This window comes from Nelumbo lutea, chromosome 1 (genome assembly GCF_056320005.1).
Source record: "Nelumbo lutea isolate HS-2025 chromosome 1, American lotus-T2T, whole genome shotgun sequence".
Classification (NCBI taxonomy): domain Eukaryota; kingdom Viridiplantae; phylum Streptophyta; class Magnoliopsida; order Proteales; family Nelumbonaceae; genus Nelumbo; species Nelumbo lutea.
Genome location: NC_142684.1, coordinates 147,340,082 through 147,358,590, shown reverse-complemented (window position 1 = coordinate 147,358,590; position 18,509 = coordinate 147,340,082). Strand labels below are relative to the sequence as shown.

At 37.1% G+C, this 18,509-nt stretch overlaps 1 protein-coding gene across 6 annotated transcripts; it reads right to left on the bottom strand.

Annotated features, from left to right (window-relative positions):
- Window positions 1–878: 878 nt before the first annotated feature.
- On the bottom strand, window positions 879–18,128 carry LOC148878225 (polyadenylate-binding protein interacting protein). 6 transcript variants are annotated; one of them, XM_088951289.1, is made up of 13 exons: window positions 17,677–18,128; window positions 17,129–17,250; window positions 16,890–17,035; window positions 9,323–9,497; window positions 9,177–9,211; window positions 7,536–7,611; window positions 7,397–7,427; window positions 7,013–7,290; window positions 6,302–6,565; window positions 5,385–5,486; window positions 4,316–4,366; window positions 2,511–2,598; window positions 879–1,355 (listed from the first exon to the last, which is right to left on the bottom strand). In XM_088951289.1, exons 1-13 carry the CDS (start codon window positions 17,846–17,848, stop codon window positions 1,177–1,179), a joined length of 1,719 nt encoding a protein of 572 aa, XP_088807415.1. In that variant the 5' UTR covers window positions 17,849–18,128; the 3' UTR covers window positions 879–1,176. The 6 variants fall into 6 exon arrangements, with proteins under 6 accessions (XP_088807415.1, XP_088807421.1, XP_088807417.1 ...); XM_088951295.1 differs by having other exon boundaries at window positions 2,511–2,586; XM_088951291.1 differs by having other exon boundaries at window positions 6,302–6,556.
- Between the last annotated feature and the right edge of the window lie 381 nt (window positions 18,129–18,509).

Below are 18,509 nucleotides of genomic sequence, written 5' to 3'. Positions count from 1 at the left end.
CATGTGGGTAGGGATGTGAAAACAACTAGTAAGTAGCAGGTCCGAGCCCCCGGTGAAATGGGGTGGGGATAAATACATTTGGGAAATTTATTTTGGAATTCTGAGATACTGTAAAAAGGCCTATAATGACCATGACTCAGACAAATCAGTTGGGTACTTCAAAGTCAAAAGGTACCGTTTAAGTCGCAACCCGCGAGTCAATAAGAATTGCTTGCAACCTCGTACGAGGAGCATTTAACCAACTGATTAGTATTGGTTGAGTGGTGACTCAGATTTTATCCCAAATTTCTTCCAATACAGCACTGCTGGGGGTCATCTGGATCTGGTTAACATAAACCTACCTGCTTGAATTTGCATATTGATTTAATTTAGACGGTTTGTCTGTATTTAATTGTTGCAGAGAGAACGGCTTTAAATGTAGTTATCTGATATCACTAGTTTAGCCATAGAAACCATCCGACGATTCCCACCTGACACAAAGGGCATCACTTGCACAAAGAAAGAATTCAACCATTTGATTCTTAGCTTTCTGTATGTATTTTTTCAAGGTCATTTTAATGGTTATCCACCATGCAAATCAAGTGCTGTAAAAGATTAAAAAATAAAAAAACATCAGCTCGTGTCATTCTATCCCCCCATTGCAAGAGCTATACATAGTATAGCTACACCTAGTAGCTTCCCCAATTCCAAGTGTAGCATGAACCAACTGCCGAAGTAGGTACACCTTGATTCTAGGATAAGTAGGAAGACATTGATACTTTCCCAAAGCACATATTGTATACTCCACATGGTTGAACAGATGCTTCCAACTATGCCCAAGGGCTTATTGTAATATCAGCTTATTAGTTGCAAACGTAAGTTGATCTGGAAATTATGGGTGAAAGAAAAAGTAAATATTTTTCTTTTATTCTTTGTTTGCGTCAATAATTTTCAGTTCTGAAGTCCCTTTCAACACTATCAAAATTACATTCTTACAGAAATAACCATCCCACGCTTCTCCAAACAATGAAGCTGCACTGTTAAACTAGCCTTTACAGTGTTCAACTCAGATACAAACAGCAACAGTGCAAGCACATACAACTAAAATAATACTCTCAACAGGTAATTCTTTCCTAGATGATAATAAAGCTTTAACTTTGACCAAAATTTGGTGAGTGGGTAATAATGGATACACAGTCACGGGAACTTACTGCTGAAGAAACCATTGGGACCAGGGACTGGAATTGGGCGGATAGCAGGGAAGGGAGGCTGTGAGAATGGGATGTGGCTTTGCACTGCAAAAGGTTGCTGTCCAGCAGCAGCAGCTACAAAAGGTGGAGCCACACAAAGCTGCAATGCTTGGCCTGCTGCACTCCCTAAAAAATTGAACATTAATGTGCCTCAATGAGAGATCAAAGCTAAAAGAAGGTAGAAATTCTTGGGCTTAAAAGCAGACCCAGATCCCATATCATTATGAATGGGAAGTATAAGGTTAATCTATATTCAAACGAATATAAAACCATTGGTTGGGCATCCATTAGGCAATGCTATGGTTTACCAGAAGATACTGATGTAAATGGCATTCATGCAACAGAGGACCTACACTTCATTAGACCCATCTGAGAGATCTCCTAAGATGAAGACAAGGATGAAGATACCATCCATCATGTAGGCTCTTTCCTGCCACCCCCACAATCTCTTTCCCACCATTCAAATGAAACAAATAGTTACAAATCTAAAAACATCCAACCATCCAAAGCACCATGAAGAGGGAAAACTTTGGCTGTTTGGAGAAAACAGCCTGGGCTGTTTTGGGAGCCTTCTTCGCATGACACGTAATCCCGAATGTGGGTAAGAATATTTGCAATCAATATTCTTCTAGTTGAAAAGTCAAGCAAGGACCTGAGTTAGGTAACATGTCATGTACAGTAAGCTGGAAAACAGACCAGGCTGTTTTTTTCCGAACAGCCAAAATTTTTCCCCCATGAAATACATATACATCACATGTTTGGTGTATCCTGTTGATTGACCATCATTAGACCTGTTCATGGGCCGGGCTTTCACTCTGCATTAACAGATTTTTTTAAGGCCCGAGCCTGAAGTATACAGCATATGCCAGTGCTGAAGCAGCTGAATAGAGAGAGAGAGAGAGAGAGAAATTATAAAGAAAAAAATAAAAAATGTATATATTAAATTGTTAATGTATATATATATATATATATATATATATATTATAATAAATATTATATATTTTATATTATATACTTGAGTCGGGCTGGGCTTTTTTGACAAATCCCGAGCCCGGCCCAACACACAATCGGGCTTGGTGTTTTGGGCCCAAGGTCAGGCCCGCGGGCCTAATTACATGTCCAAGCCCGACCGGGGTGCGGGCCAAGCCATCGGGCTACCCGGCCCATAAACAGGTCTAACCATCATCAGATCCTTGACACATGATAAAATTTTTGAAGTTTGAACCATAATTGAGTTTTTTGTTATACATTTACACAACTGTATCTTGCATGATTTCATACCTTGGTGCTTCGGCAAATGTGTCTGATGTGGCGCAAGTAGAGGACGTGCAGGTACTTGTGAGAGAGCTGCAGCACTCTGAACCACATCCTTCGAATAAAAGATGTTAGTCAGTCCAAAAATCACATCATCACATAAATGATAGGCATCCCACTTTTAAAAATGTCCAGCTATTGAAGCACAAGGAAAAGCAAGTAAAATATCTAGAAAAATTAAGGAAATAATTCCATATTAATATGACCACAAACTTTGGCATTATTGTCAATTGAAAAACAATTAGAAAAAAAAAAAGTAGAATTTAACTCCATGGAATTATTTCTGAATATTTTCTCATTTTTATGTTGAGGAGCACTCAAGTGAGGAGACAAATGGGTATTTTTTGTGCACAATTACTCTTGTTTTGTTCATCCTAAATACTCCAAAGACAGCATGGAGCAAAATATTGCATAGGATCTCTTCCCTCTTACAAAAGGAACCTACATCCACTGGACATGGAGATTAACCACTTTCACAGGAAACACCACACACACACTATAACGAATTGGGGAAAATCAATTAACTAATCCCAATTCATTATAGGGCAGTATGGAGTTATGTACAAATATAGGAGAGAATGCCTTTGCAAGGAAAAAAGATGTCAAAGGTTGGGTCCATATCCAGTCTACCACTCCCAAGACACAGTATTGTCGGGACCATCATTGGATAATGGAGTTGCCTTTTTCTCCCTCTTATCTTATGAGAGACAATGCCTTTAGCTCCTGCCTTCTTGTTCAAAGATTGAAGTATATTTTATGTGTTAAGTATGTTGCACCACTTCACAAATAAAGGCCTTAATCTTTGAAGTAACAAGCCAACAAAGGAAACTCCAAACATTTGTGCAGCATCACCCATTCGTGCTATGATCCCTGAAAATAAGTTTACCCGCTGGAGAGCTTGACCTCTTTCTATATCCATCACATTCATGTTGTTCATTTGAAGTCAATATCAATTTTATTGCTGCTAGCAACGGATTAGTTGGTCAAGCTTCTCAAATGTTCAAGATGAGGAGAACAAGGATCGCTGTTTTATTTGTTACATGTTATTAGCTGACCTCTACTGTGAGGTTTAGTTTGATGTTTTTCTGTCTAGCTATACAGCCAGATGATTGCACTCTATTTTTCAAAGCACTGAATAAAATATCCTTTGATATTGTTGTTGTGCAGAATGTATGAGAAAATAAATAAATTCTATGAAAGCACATAGATTGGGCCTAGGAAAGTTAGTGGGGCCCTTTGATAGTAGCATAAATTTTATTTAGCATCAAGGTACCCCCCCAGGGCTGTTCCTCTTACATTATTTCTTTTTTTTTTATGAATATCAGAAACTGATTTATTAGAATAATAAAGAGAGTATACAAAGGGGACAAAGGGAGAGATAAACTCTCTTATATCTCCCAAAAACAGACAACATAATTATAATACAGCCCAAAATAAATGATCCCTTCCCACCCCCTGCTTTGCTAGTGTATCAGCAAATGAATTAGCATTCCACAAAATCGTTACTCTTGCATTATTTCTCCACAAAATGATTACTTTCTTCCTCTTGCCAGGTGAAAATATGTTTGGAGAACAAGGGAAAATTTGTCAACAGTCCCATTCACCTTAATATTTTGAACACCCCCCCCCGGTTAATCATTGCTTGTTCATCTAAACAAATAATACTTTTATAAATACAAAGACAAGTAAACTTCCAGCCTAATACTGACAATAATAATATTGATGTGTATGTTGTCATGCAATTATTTGATATATTAGTTATCCCATCTTACATGCGAAACAGGATGCACATAGACAAGTTGTCCAAATCGCCCGACCATGACCTGTGAAGACAAAAATAAACATAGCATAGCATCATCTCAATAGAATTAACAGGTCATAAGCAAATGTAATCAAGAAAAGTTTATTCATACTGCTGCTACCAAACTAAGACAATTTACTTGGAAGAAAATGGATCTTCCAAGGATGTATGGTGCCTCACATTAAGAAGGCCACATTTGGATAGATAGATTGAGGGACTTCTTATTCTTTTCAGGAAGTTTAAGGTGTCATAGATCTCCCCATGGTCTAAGATGAAAGATGGTGAAAGGAATGCACGAATTGTTGCTTTCCAATGAAATCATTTTATGATGCTGTGGTAAGAAATCAGGTGGATCACTCACAATTTGGAGGTATTTGGGGTAGTCCAATCCCAACTGTATATTTGTCTGACTATTGACTGTTTTCAGATCAGTTTATGCTTTATGTGCAATAAGAACAGAAAAGGCGTTAGACATTTACTTATCAATTCAGGGTTGTGGTTTTATTTGATCTTTCTTTTCTGTTTATTAGGAAGCCACCATACAGGCCTGCTGATCCTCATGAAATATTTTCATTGTGGCATTCTTTCCAGAATAAGGGAGGTTTTTTTCTTTTCTGAAGCACTATTCCTTTTGTACAATTGTACCTATTGAGGGATTTGGAGAGAGAGAGAGAGAGAGAGAGAGAGAGAGAGAGGGGACAAGAAGACTGTTCAAAAGGAAGGAGGCAGGATAATAGAAGATGTTGTACTCATAGCAATTCTCATATGAACTATTTGATGGTTTATCCAAGAATTTGAAAAGTGCTGAAAGATCAATTTTTGGCATATTCTTGATAGTCATAGAGAAAGTTTAGATTTTTTATTTTATGCCTGGTTCTTGTACGAGAGGTTTTTGTTGATAGAGTGATATCTCAATTCTCAACACCCCCTTATAATTAATGTAGTATTTTCCATTTTACTATAAAACATGCATGTAACAAAGTATATGGAAATCTACCAACTTTGCAAAAAACACAAAAGAAAATCCACCAACTACTTACAGCTTGAGAATTTGGATGTACATATGCAGGACCTGCTTGAATAGGATGAAGTTGACCACCATATCTTATGGCCTGTGGCCTGCCTCCCACATGTCCCACAACCTATGGCCACAAAATAACATCAGACAAGAATATCACCTTGAGCTAATTCAGTAATACTAATGCTTTGAAATGACATGAAATCAAGAAACAGACTTCTATAGAACCAAAAAAATCACAAGATTTTAGGCATAACAGGAATTGCACCAAAAAATCACAGGATACTGTATAATCCTATAGTGTCTTTATATTTTGTCTGTGATCTGTAATCTTTTGCTTATAATACAATATGTTACCTTTTTCAAAAAAAAATTATAAGATATCAAGAAAACCATGAGATTGCAGCACCTAAACGTGGAGGAATGTTTTTTTGCATATGGCTGGAGAACAGATGTCCCTCAAAAAACAGTGCAACAAAACCAGAAACTTTTACCTTTAGTTAAAAAGGAGCAACTTTGTGGTAAGACATAAAACCATATTCCTCTAGTACTAACTCGAACAAGTTTCTAAATTGACCTAATCAAGTTCCCAGGCTTCAAAACAATATAAAATTTTTCTTAATCTAAAATCAACTCAACAAAGCCTTTATCCCAATTATCTGGGATCAGTTCCCTCATTCTGAATTTAATTTCAGTTTAAATTGGATGAGATTCTCAAATGCTCGATAATATGTAATTAATTTCAAAAAAAACAAACAAACAAAATGGAATCCAGATACATATAATCTCAATATTGAATATAAAAATATCATTTGAGGCAACACCCCTGGAAAAGAAAAGTGAAGAAAATTAAGGAACAAGATGCAGTTCCCCAATGGAATACAAAAATAGCACCTACATAAGAATTATATAAACACAACAAGGCTAAAAAGTGCGTACAGGTTGTGAATATTGAGAACCACTGCTACCATTTCCAGCTACTGGATTGTATTGGACAAGCTTTACAGGCAGAGATGAACGAGGTGCAAAAGGACTTATTTCAATTTCTGGCTGTGGACAAGCAACAGGCACCACTGGAGAGCTGTTTGGAATGTAAGCCATGTTTGCAATAGCTGGAACCATAGGAGGTGTAGTCGACCTTGGAATTGCAAATGATGGTGAAAAGGTCTTTGCCCCAGGGTTAAGCTTAAATTCCTGCACACACTACTTAATCAATTCAGTTTATTCAAAAGCTGGCTAATGACCTGTACTAACAAAAGGAAGATGACTGGGCTAAGAATTTGGTGAGGGTGTTGCCACTCAGTAAAACTGTAAAAGGCATACTCTCTTATCAGCCATAAAACTAGTAAATGTACTTTGTGCAGGCAACTTCTTGTACCAAAACATCACAAGGATCAGAACATCCAAGCTTTCCATCCAGCAATTGACTTTGAATGTCTACTAGGGCTATAGGCAATGGAATAAAAGAGGTTAACCATCATAGGATCATTTAACTGATTTTTAATTTTGAGGCCATTAACCAGTCAATAGACACTACAAATTGGATGATCCAGACAAGTGATCATACACTAATAGATCGCAAGCAGGGAACCACAGTACCATTTACTAAATGGTATTGATCTAGATAATTCCTACAAACAACCTCCATACCTTGGCACCTGTATTAGAAACCAAGCTTCTAGGAGGGACCACAACAGTTGATGTTGACGAACTGGGACCTGATTGTGAGCTACCATCTACAACTAACGTGGAAGAAGTAGAAACATCTGATTGTGGGAAGTGTATTGAGGTGGATCTCTCAGAACCTTGAACCTCTGTCTTGGCAAGTGGAGGTTCAGGACAACCATAAGATGTTCCATTGGGAAGAATACTAGATGAAACGACAATATTCTTTCCATCCATGGATTTTACTTGCATATCACAGACCTCTGCACAAAGAAAAATCACAATCAATTTAAAACACGAGCACTGAATCTTTTCAACCCTGCAAAGAGTAAGAAAAGGATGAACTCTTTAAAAAAAGGATGAACTCACTGATTGTACTTGAGCTCTGAACTTCATGAATCTGCAAAAGAAAACAATTCTAGACTAAATACAGCATGCTTTGACATACAAGTTTTAACTAAAAACGCATCTCATATAAATTTTTCAGGTTATATTTGCTTTGACATACATTGCCTTCCTTATGGGCCCCATGCTCCTGATCATACCCACTCTTTTTCCTTTGTGACTTGTCTTTCCCAACCTGTCTGTCAGCAGATTAACCAACAAAACATGATGTCAAAAATATTTGCACCAAAGAAAGAAGAAAAGGAGTGCATGTATGCATAACTAAATTTATGTATGATTTCGAGAAAGATACAGCTAGGACAAGTGCTCTGGAAAGACTGATGGATAGCACAACATACAAGACCAACAATCCATAGTCACTGATTCAAAATATTGACCCAATTCAGCAATACCAGAATTCAACTTTTTACTCAGAGATCAGTAAAGTCGTCTTGAGGAGACATGTAAGTCTTGTCTCTTAAGTCATTAAGTTTAAGATTAGATGATAATTTATGAACACCTTATTATAGGTAAACTGAGTGTGTATTAATTATTTGTCAAGCAGTACTTGTTTTAAAAGACGAAAGTAACCTAATGCATTAAATTTTATCATTACAAAGAGGCTAACTTCTTTCCTTGCACTGAGGATGAACCCAAAATCAAAATTGACATATGCAAAATCAGCAAAGCAGCAATGCATTTAATAATTTGGGAAAAAGAATAAGGGCTAGCTCAATATAGGATACACAAGTGACTCAAAAATGCATTATTCAACTATTCAAAATAATGTTTCACATCTAGCAAGTTCAGCATAAGCTATATTACTATACTCAATGAGCATTTATCACAACTCAGCACTTGGATTATTATTCCATACAATTTGGTGAATAGAAAAAAAGAAACTAGGATTATCAAAACAAATAGAGAATGTAAGAAACAAAAGAAATATACAATAATATGAAAAAATAGGAATTATCAAAAAAAATGAAAAAATAGGCATAAACCAGCTATAACTTTGGCACTCTATAACCATCCCCCCCCCCAAAAAAAAAAAAATTAACGATCACTAAGTTCCATTACAATCTAAAAGAATGTAAATTTATATTTTCTGATAACAGATAAAATAAAGAAAGTTTAATGTATAGAGGCTCCCTAAAGTTCATTCTTCACCAAAACAATCTAATAAATTTGCATTTCTTTGCATTTCTTCACAATAAATTCTTTGATAAAAAGTACTTATAAGCCCTTCACTTTGGCCTCAGTGTTTTTTGACTTGAGTCCAGTGCTAAAGTTGGAGGACCAATCAACGAGTCAAGAATAGGACTAAGGCAATTTTCTCCATATGCAGAGTCACTCTATTGACCTGACATAACAAACTTCAGAGCAGAATTAATTCAGGAATCAAGGATTTTCCTCGAAGTCAACAATCTATTGTATCCAACCTCTACCGTTCTTGACAGCTACGCAAAAGCAAAGACCATGAGATTAGTGGAATAGAATGATATAGAAGATTTTAATAATTAATAGGACTAATTATTATTATTTGTTTCTTCATTAAGTAATATAAATAGAACAAATCATTATTGGACATTGATAAAAAAAAATACTATTTATGGACATGGTTTTAAATACATTAACCATATGAAGCTTCTACATTGTTCTGGGGTTCCCCCAATTATAATAATATGATACATGCACCATTCATCAAAAAGGGCAAATTATTATTCTGTGATTCTTTACAGATATATTTGTAAGAAACCCTTACCCCATGTCAACTGGAACAGAGAAAGCTTCTTCGGTCTGCAAAAAAGAGGGAAAGCAACAACTGAGAAGATGCTCCCAAAAGATGAAAATATATACAAACATTCTATATACAGAAAAATCCACCTAGGAAGTTCACAGAAAGGTAACCTTTGTTAAAATCATGTTATTATTTTTCCCATTTTCAACTCCCTGCCCACTTCCAAAAGACTCAGCTGCCACTTTATTCATTAAAGTGCCCTCTTCAACTTTCATGAGCAATCCATCTTCAGAGGTTGTGTTTGTCAAATCATAAGAAGACTTATTCTCATCTTGATCCAAACTCCTGCATTAATAAGTTTAATTGAGGACAAAATTCCGTTGACAAAAGCCTGAAGACAATATAGAGAATTTCAAAACTTAGCAGAGCTCAATTTTTTTCCCTCTAGCACATGAATATGCATCACCGGTTTTGTGCTTCTCTTAATTTTTTTGTATGAGAATGAGTAGAGTCTAAAATATGTATTTTGTTTTCATTTGTTCTTGGTGACAGTGTTCTGCGTGTTAATTAAAAAAGCATTATCATGTTTTAACAAAGAATGTTATTTTCATATAATATTAGGTGAAAACTAAAAAAGCCGGTAAATGTACTTCTTATGATTGAAAGAAGAAAAAGGAAATAAAATTGTAACAAAAAATTGTCAGATCTTTTGGCCCAACATTTCCTTGGAACAACTTCAAGAGGAAGATATGCTCACATTCAAAAACCCTATCACCTTGAAACTCCACCTATACCATCATTTCTTCATCTTAGCCCTATACCATCATTTGATTTTCATCAAAAGCCAAAGGTCTCAAATGGAATTCAGCAATGCCTTTTAGTCTATGAGTCAAGTTCAGCAGGGAAAATAAGATAAAGAAAAGGCCAGGAATAATAAAACATTTATTATCAATTAGAAGGAAAAACGATAAAAATAAGGCAACCTCATAGTCATCAACAACCCAATATCCACGAAGCCACGAACTGCCTATACTCTTGCCACAGTTAGGAAGTTAGTTGCCTAGGCAATGGTTCAACAAAGTCAAATTAAGATGGCTAGACACCCAATTTGAAGGTTTGATGAAATGAATGAGGAGAACAAAGGGAGCTAATCTTTCCTTTTTTTATTTTTTATCAATAATGATAAGGAGACTTTATTGAATTAGAAGAAGCAACAAGATACAAAGAGCCCTTTAAAAAGAACAATGCTCAATCCTTGCCAAACATTGATCCTCTGTGATGCCCTAGAATGGGAAAAAACATCAAGGATGGAGCGCCTTCAAATGTGCTTTGGGAAGATTATACAACTAGTTTCTTTTCTATAAGTGTCATTTAAAGATTTAGTAAAAAAGGTTCTCAGCTCATTCATTGCAATAACAAATGAAAAAGGTGGTTGAAGGTGGAATAGTGGTGGTGGACCTGGTGGCTCCACTTCAAGGACAGAGAATTGATGAAACTGGAGATTCAAAGATCATAGTAGGGTGGCTGAAAAAAAAAATGTAAAAGGGCGCTTTGGCAATTCAGAAATGAAATCAGACGCTTCAAGTGGCTCTCAATAGATTTGAACATTCAAATAAAATGGGTAAGAAGAAACAAGCAATCCATAAACAGCAAATGTTTTAGGCACAATTGTAATAGGGTGGTGGGTAGACCTGTTCATGGGTCGGGCCGGGCTCTGTATATGTATCAACAAAATGCACTCAGGCCCGAGCCCAAGCCCGGCCCTTTCATCAGGCCTAAGTCTTGAGCCCAAGCCCAGCCCTCGTATAAAGCCCGAAGCCCAAGCCCGGCCAGAAATTTAAAAACAAAATTTTTTCTTTTTTTTATTCAATAAAAAGTGTTTTATTTATATAAAAACCTTCAAAAACTCAAAAATAATAAACATATCACTATTACTTGGAAAAAAAGAGAAGAACAAAGAAAAAATATTGTATATATATTTTTATTATTTAATATATTGTATCAAGTCGGGCTCGGGCTCGAGCTCGGGCCAGGCTTTTTTGAGAAAGCCCGAGCCCGGCCCGAATAAAGTCGGACTCAGTGCTTTAGGCCCGAGCCCAAGCCCATGGACCTAAAATTATAACCAAGCCCGACTTAACAACAAACCGGGCCAGGCCGGGCCAACCCGTTAGGCTACCCGACCTATGAACAAGTCTAATGGTGGGGTGTGTGTGTGTAAAATTGTATCCACAACCTCTTGTTGTAACCTCTTTGTATTTTAATCAATCAATAAAATCTTGTGTTGCTGATCAAAAAACAATGATGAAAATGGAGCTCGGAGAAAATGCTGGTAGTGGGGGTTGGACCCCCAATCCTGGAAAATTTTGAAAAAAAAAAAAAAGACTAGCGGCTTGGGAAAAGAACTATATATCTCAAGGAGGTAGGGTAACTTTGATTAAAGCCACACTAGCTAACCTGCCAATTTATTATCTCTCTGTGTTTAGGATACCCTATAGGGAGGCAAAGAAATTGGAGAAATTAATGAGGGATTTCCTATGGGAGCCTGGGGAAGAGAAGACGAGTCACTTAGTAAGGTGGGAGGTAGTTTGCAGGTGTAAAGAAGAGGGGGGTTGGGAATAGGGAACTTGGTCCTAAAGAATGTAGCTTTAATAGGTAAGTGGTTGTGGAGATGGCCCAAAAAGAGAGAGGTAATGGGGTGAGGTGATAGCAAGTATTCATGGCTGCCTGGAGAACGGCTAGGATGTTGGTGTATCTCATCGGGCTACTTCGACTAATCCTTGGAAAGCGATTCACAGTATCCTTCCCCAATTTCTTAACTTTTCCAGGTATGATACTTGTTTTGGGAACTCTGTTTTGTTTTGGGAAGATGTTAGAGTGGGTTCTTCATCCCTCAAAGACCTTTTCCCTTCACTCTATTCCATTTCCTTGTTTAAGCATAAGGTTACTTCCCATTTTCTCCCTTCCCCCTTTTCCCCGATGTCCTTGAATTGGAATTTTGGTCTTTGTAGGGGTTTAAGGGATGCTGAACACTTGATATTGTTTCAGAACTTCTTTGTGTCCTAGATAGTCTCTGTTTAGATCCCCTAAAGCCGGACAAAAGAATTTGGTCCCCCCATCCTAAAGGTTTCTTTACTTGTGCCTCCTTCTTCAAGGCCATTTGTACTCCCACTACACAACTTGTTTTTCCAGTTAAGGAGTTTTGGACTAGGCCTATTCCCCCTAAAATCACTTTGTTCTGCTAGGAAGTATTTCTTGGGAAGATTAATACTTTGGACTGTTTGCAAAAGAAAAAACCTTTTTAGCACCTATCCCCTTCTTGGTGTATTCTTTGCAAAGCAAATGGTGAGGATTGCTTCCACTTACTAATTTCCTGTACCTTTGCTGCAGATGTTTGGGTTTGGATTTTTGCCTTGTTTGGATGTAGGTGGAACCAACCTGCGGATATAAGCCGACTCTTTGATCCATCGGCTTTTGTATGGCCCAACAAAAGAGTCTTAACAAGGGCAATTCACTGGCTGAAAACTCTGGATTCTTTCCAATTGTTCTCCTTTGACAACCTTAGGAGGAACTGATTAGTAGTGGCAAACAGCTCCTTCAGGAAAGAAAAGGTCATCATTCCTTGGACCCCACCACCTAACAGTTGGGTAAAGTTAAATTTCGATGGAAGCACTCAAGGAAACCCTAGCACCTCAGGCAATAGGAGGAGTATTGAGAGATAAGGACAGCAACATCTTAGCCTTATACTCTGGTCCAATGGGAGTAGGAGATAGGGGTGGCAAATGGGTGGGTTGGGTTAGGTTGGGTGTGGGTTGAGTATCAACCCACCCATATTGACCCTGCAACCCATTTGCCACCCATATTTATTGATGTTAGTGGGTCACAACTCACAACCCACCCTGACCATGACCCACCTATACAACCCATCCCAACTCAAACTATGACATGTTTTCTAATTTCTCTCTATTTTCAAATGCATTAAACACTTTTCAAATAGCCTTGGGATTTTTCACAAAAAAAAAAAAAAGAAAACAAAAAAATGATAAAAAGTTCAAAAAATATTTTTCAAATAAAAAAATGTACAAAAACACTGAAAATGATAAATATATTTCATGTAAAACATCAAAAATTATAGAGAAAAAATGTAAATGAAAGTATCATTTCACATAAAAACAGAAAACTGTAAAAGAACATAGAAAAATACAGAAAATGCGAAAAAAACAAAAATGTAGAAATTAGAAAATATAAAATATCAAAAACAGAAGTTGCATAAAAACTGAAGAAATTATAAAAAATTATAGAAAAACACAAAAATTACAAATAAATAACAAAAAATACAGGAAAATGTATAAAACTACAAAAAAAAAATAACAGAACTTATGAAACATTTAGAAAAATGATAAAATGAAAAGAAAACACAAAAATTAAAGGAAACACAAAAAATTAGAAAAATATAAAAATTACAGAAAAAACAACAGAAATTATAGCAAAGCACAAAAATGCAAATAAATACCTAAAGTATAAGAAAACCAAACGTAAAAAATGTACGAAAACTACAAAAATTGATGGATTTTTTGAATTTTTTAATACAAGAAAATAAAATGTAAAAATGTAGGTAAAATTTTTTGATACAAGTTTCCATCATTTTTTTAAATTAATAGAAATTTTTAAATATATATATATAGAAAAATACAAGAAATTTTGAGAAAATATATCTGATTCCATCTTTTTTACACGGGCAGTGAACCCAGATTTGTCTCTTCACAGAGGAAGACGGTGAAAACAAATCTGGGTTTGAACCAGATCTAGCAATCTCTGCGGTGGATCTTTTTTGCAAACTCAGATCTGCCTTCACAAAGGAAGACGATGAAGGTTTGAACAGATCTAGTGATCTCTGTGGTGGATTTGTTTTGCAAACTCAGATCTGTCTTCACAGAGGAAGACAATGAAGGTTTGAACCAGATCTAGTGATCTCTGCGGTGGATCTGTTTTGCGAACCATGATCTGTGTTCACAGAGGAAGACAATGAAGGTTTGAACCAGATCTAGTCAACCTATCACTTGATCTGCCATGGCAGAAAGAGCAGACAGAGATCTGCAATGCAAACCCAGGAAGAAGAAGAATAAATAAAGAAAGAGAGAGAGAGAGAGAGAGAGAGAGAGAGAAGAGGAGAAGGGAGAAAATTACCGGTGGTTTTGATCGCCGTCTGTTGAGAATATTTCATTCCTTTCTCCCCCAACCTGGCGGATTGGCAAAATAGAGAGTCCACCCTGACCCTTTTCGACCCTTCCCTCGACCCAACTGACCCTAACCCTTCACAACCTAATGGGTACCCTCAACCCAACCCCACCCTGACCCAAATGGGTGACTCGACCCATAGTGACCATGACCCACATCTTAAATGGGTGGGTTTTTAAGCGGGTGGGTTGGGGTCAACATTGCCACCCCTAGTAGGAGACTCAGTCAGGGCTGAATTATTGGTGGCTTTACAGGGTATTCAGATAGCAAACCATTTAGGAGTTGAGCATCTTCTCATCAAAAGAGATTCTAAGATTGTTGTGGGCTGGTTAATAGAGCCGGGATCAGTCATTTGGTGCTACAAGGATTTCCTAAAAAAGGCAAGCTGGTCAACAAATAACATGTCTGTTAGCTCACATTGGGTGAGCAGGTCAGCAAATGCTTTGGCCAATCATCTTGCTAAACAAGGGGTTTTGAAGGAACACCTGTACTGGGCAACATTGTAATGTTTTCAGTGTAGCTTTTACACTTTAATCTCAAGGGAGGTTGCACCTCGTGCCTCTCCTTGGGGTGCTTGTAACATTTCTGATATATCATTAATAACTCTCTTTTCAATTATCAAAAAAAAAATGTTGTAAAAAGAAGTTGAAAAGCGTATCCTTGTTCAGGGGTTTTATGGGGGGAGGGGAATGAGAAAAAACAACTAGTAAAACCTAACTTATGGGCAGTTTCATGGTATCTGAAGGCAAAGTGATCCTTTTAGCAAGATTAAAGCAGAAGAAAAGAACAAAAAGATAACAATGAAATGCAAGGGCTTGTTGAGTCTGTTCATAAGAACACCTTGGTGGGTTCTCTGTTGCATGGTGCACCATTCATATGCATAAAATCGAAAAATGAAACTTTCAGAATTGGTTCAAAAGATGGATGTTCAAGGAATAGAGGTTCAACTGCTTGATCAAAGTTGATTGGTCCCTTCAGAGAGATATTTTTTTCCATGGAACAAGTTTTCTCCACTCTCTTAAATGACTAGATCCAAAACAAATGCAAGCCTGTAAAATGCTCCCATAAACATATAACTGAAACCCTTCCAATTCCACAAGTTATAGCATTTGCAAGAGTTTCCAGGTTATCCAGTTTGAAGACAAAACTTCTTTGTACAAATTTACTATAAACAAGCAATGCCATGCCCAAGGAATCACTCTCTTGGAATAGGGAATTGAAAAGGCACCATATCTGAATCCATGATTAGTCAAAAGTTGAACAACTTCCTCCTCTATATCCATATTAAGAAGCAGACATCATCCATAATGTTTATTCTATAGATAATATCGTCTATTATAAGTATCTCAAGAAATGTACTCCACGGGAAAGGAGATCTTCAATCAAAGGTGAGGGTCACAAATAAAATCCCACAGAAATGCATCATTATTCCTTCCTCCAGAAGGCATATAAGAACTGCTCTGCTAAGAAAGCACAGTGGGCTCCAAGCCCCACATCCATGAGTCATCCAAATTTGGATTTACAGTTATCTGATTTAAGCATGCTAACAACATAATCATCTAATCTACCCCCCAATCATACTGTGCCAGAATCTTACTGCCACACAATTCCCCCTACAGAAATTCTCAAGCAGTACCTCAGACCACACTCTTACAACCTTCAATCAATAAATAGAAGGAAAGTTGTGATGAAAAGAATCCCGCCTGCACCTGGGGTTGGGGGATGGGCTACCCCCCGTTGTGTAGCCAAGAAATAAAAAATAAAAGAAAAAAAAAGAAAAGAAGAAAAGAAAAGAAAAGAGCCTCCACTGCTCTTGTCCTCCCAAAGTGGCTTCTATCCCTTTCCAGACATGTGAAACTTTTGAGTCCTTCAGTACTTTTTGTTTTCATCATAAGGAAACTTAATTAATGCAAAAATGGGTAGATAAGCCTCCCATACTCAAAGGATCTAATCCCGAATATCCAAGGAATTTAGACAAAAAGCGAATGGTTAGGTGGCAGAAGCTATCCTAAAAATGTGGGATGCTTGGAATAATCGTACATGAACCATTCATTATTGTTATTTAGTAAAAATTTAACAGTTACCAGTTTTGTCCAAAGCACTCAGGCTTACATATGAGATTCTAGCATGCTCAATGATATTTCATTCATCGTTCATGGGGCCATCCAAAAACAAGTCCTCCTTACAAGTGCTTCCACCACCAATGCCAGCACAGAAAACAAGGATGATTATAAAATGGGTTTGCTTGGCTTTTCTCTTCTTTACATTTTATAATTTTGGTCATATGCAGATTTCTTTTTTAGAAATTAAGTGCATACAATTAAAACAGAAAATAAAAAAGAAAAGCATGCAACATAAAATCTCACATTCGTGTTAGTATTGAGGAATGATATGAGAACATGAGTGGGAAAAAAAGTAAGAGAAAACCAGCCTTAAGCCCTTGTGATCATGTAAAACAACCACCAATTTGTATGTTATAGAGCCTATGATATCAACAAATACCTAATTTGATTAATCTGCTTTGCATCCGTAGCTACAACTTTTGCTTCACTTTCCGAGCGCTCTATATGAGAAACAGATCCTGCGACTGCTTCAACTTCATCATCAGCTACACTGTCAAAGGTTCCATCTACCCGAAGTGCAACTCCCTAAATAAAAAACACCCCCATATCAAAGCATTACTTATCGCAATATAGAGGAAACAAGTACCCAGATGAAAAATGGGACCAAGCGAAAAATACCTTGGCAACTACTTGAACAAGATCACCTGAGAGTACCACAAGTGTATCTACGATAGCACCCTTTGTTAAGTTAGCGTCATTTTTTCCCTTTTTGATCATCCTTGCTCTTTTCAAAACAATAGCTGAAGAACAGGATATGTTAAATGAATTTCCCGATAGATCGAACAGTAGACGGGTAAAAAAAAAATCAACATTAATGTGATGACAATACAACCAAAAGAAAGACAAAATCACATATAAATCCAATAGATATCCAAAGGAAAGCCAAAAAATTAAAAATTATTGAATCAAATAACTGGTAACGAAATACAAATGGAGACAAAGACTAGTTGAGGAAGATAATCAGGGGGATCAAAGCCTATACTAATTTATTCCAATCGAATATAACTACGACAGCTCCTTGTAAAGAATGAATAACGATATACCAAAACCTAAGTAGGAATACGTTATATAAGCATAATCCGAAAAGGAGTCCAGCGACCCAATTCAGGGAACAACCTAACAGATTCAAGAAAGCTGGTTATGAAAGTGAAGCTTAACCCACGCACCGTATTCCTTTTCGACGCAGGCTGTGTGAAAGATGCCAGAATAGGTAGAGCCGTCCTTGACCTGAACCTCCACCGGTAGCCCTACGATGCACATGGTAGTGAACAGTAATGCATCACTCAGGGAAGGCGAGACGATACCTTCGTCCGAAAGATCTCTGGTTTTATAACCCATATTGCCTTCCCCTGCCCGCTGCTACTGCCAATCTGTTCTTTTTTGCACCTTTTTTTCTTTGTCCTGCTTTTCCTTCTCGACTTTATGGAGAGATTGCAAAAGGGTACTCCAATGGCGATCGGAATTTACTTGCAACGGAGGGAATTGAAATGGAAAATGTATATGTGGATGGACCGATGGATCCAACTCGTGCAGCTTTTACTTGCCGGAGCAACAATGACCCACCTCTCTCGGTCTCTCTCTCTCTCTCCCGCCCGAGTACAATGCCATATGCTCTATTAACCACTGCTAGACCATAAGCATATTTATGGACGCTAGATTGATGGGCTAGTCTATGGATCAATGATGGTACACAAACAACAAAGATCATTACCTTGTAAATTGGTTTGTCTCCGAGGAGGCGTTTGTCATTCTTTTTTTGGAAAAATTTCCGATCATTACCTTGTAAATTGGTTTGAGTGATAATTTAGTCCCCAAACTTTAAAATGTGACAATCCAGTACCTGAACTTTTAAAATGTGACAATCTAGTACCTGTCGTTAATGGAATGTTAGTTATGTAGTTATATGTATCACGTGACCTCATGTACGATTTAAGATTTTTCAAAATGTCAAAATTACTCTTAAAAATAAAACACGGTGTTACAGCTCCCAAGCTCTTTG

What these genes read in the sequence shown, in the direction of transcription:
- LOC148878225 (XM_088951289.1), bottom strand. Translation starts at nt 17,848, where the DNA reads ATGGGTTATAAAACCAGAGATCTTTCGGACGAAGGTATCGTCTCGCCT. An exon ending in TTTCTAATACAGGTGCCAAG is followed by an intron (nt 6,566 to 7,012) that starts GTATGGAGGTTG and finishes TTGATTAAGTAG; the next exon opens with TGTGTGCAGGAATTTAAGCT. An exon ending in TACATCCAAATTCTCAAGCT is followed by an intron (nt 4,367 to 5,384) that starts GTAAGTAGTTGG and finishes TTGTCTTCACAG; the next exon opens with GTCATGGTCGGGCGATTTGG.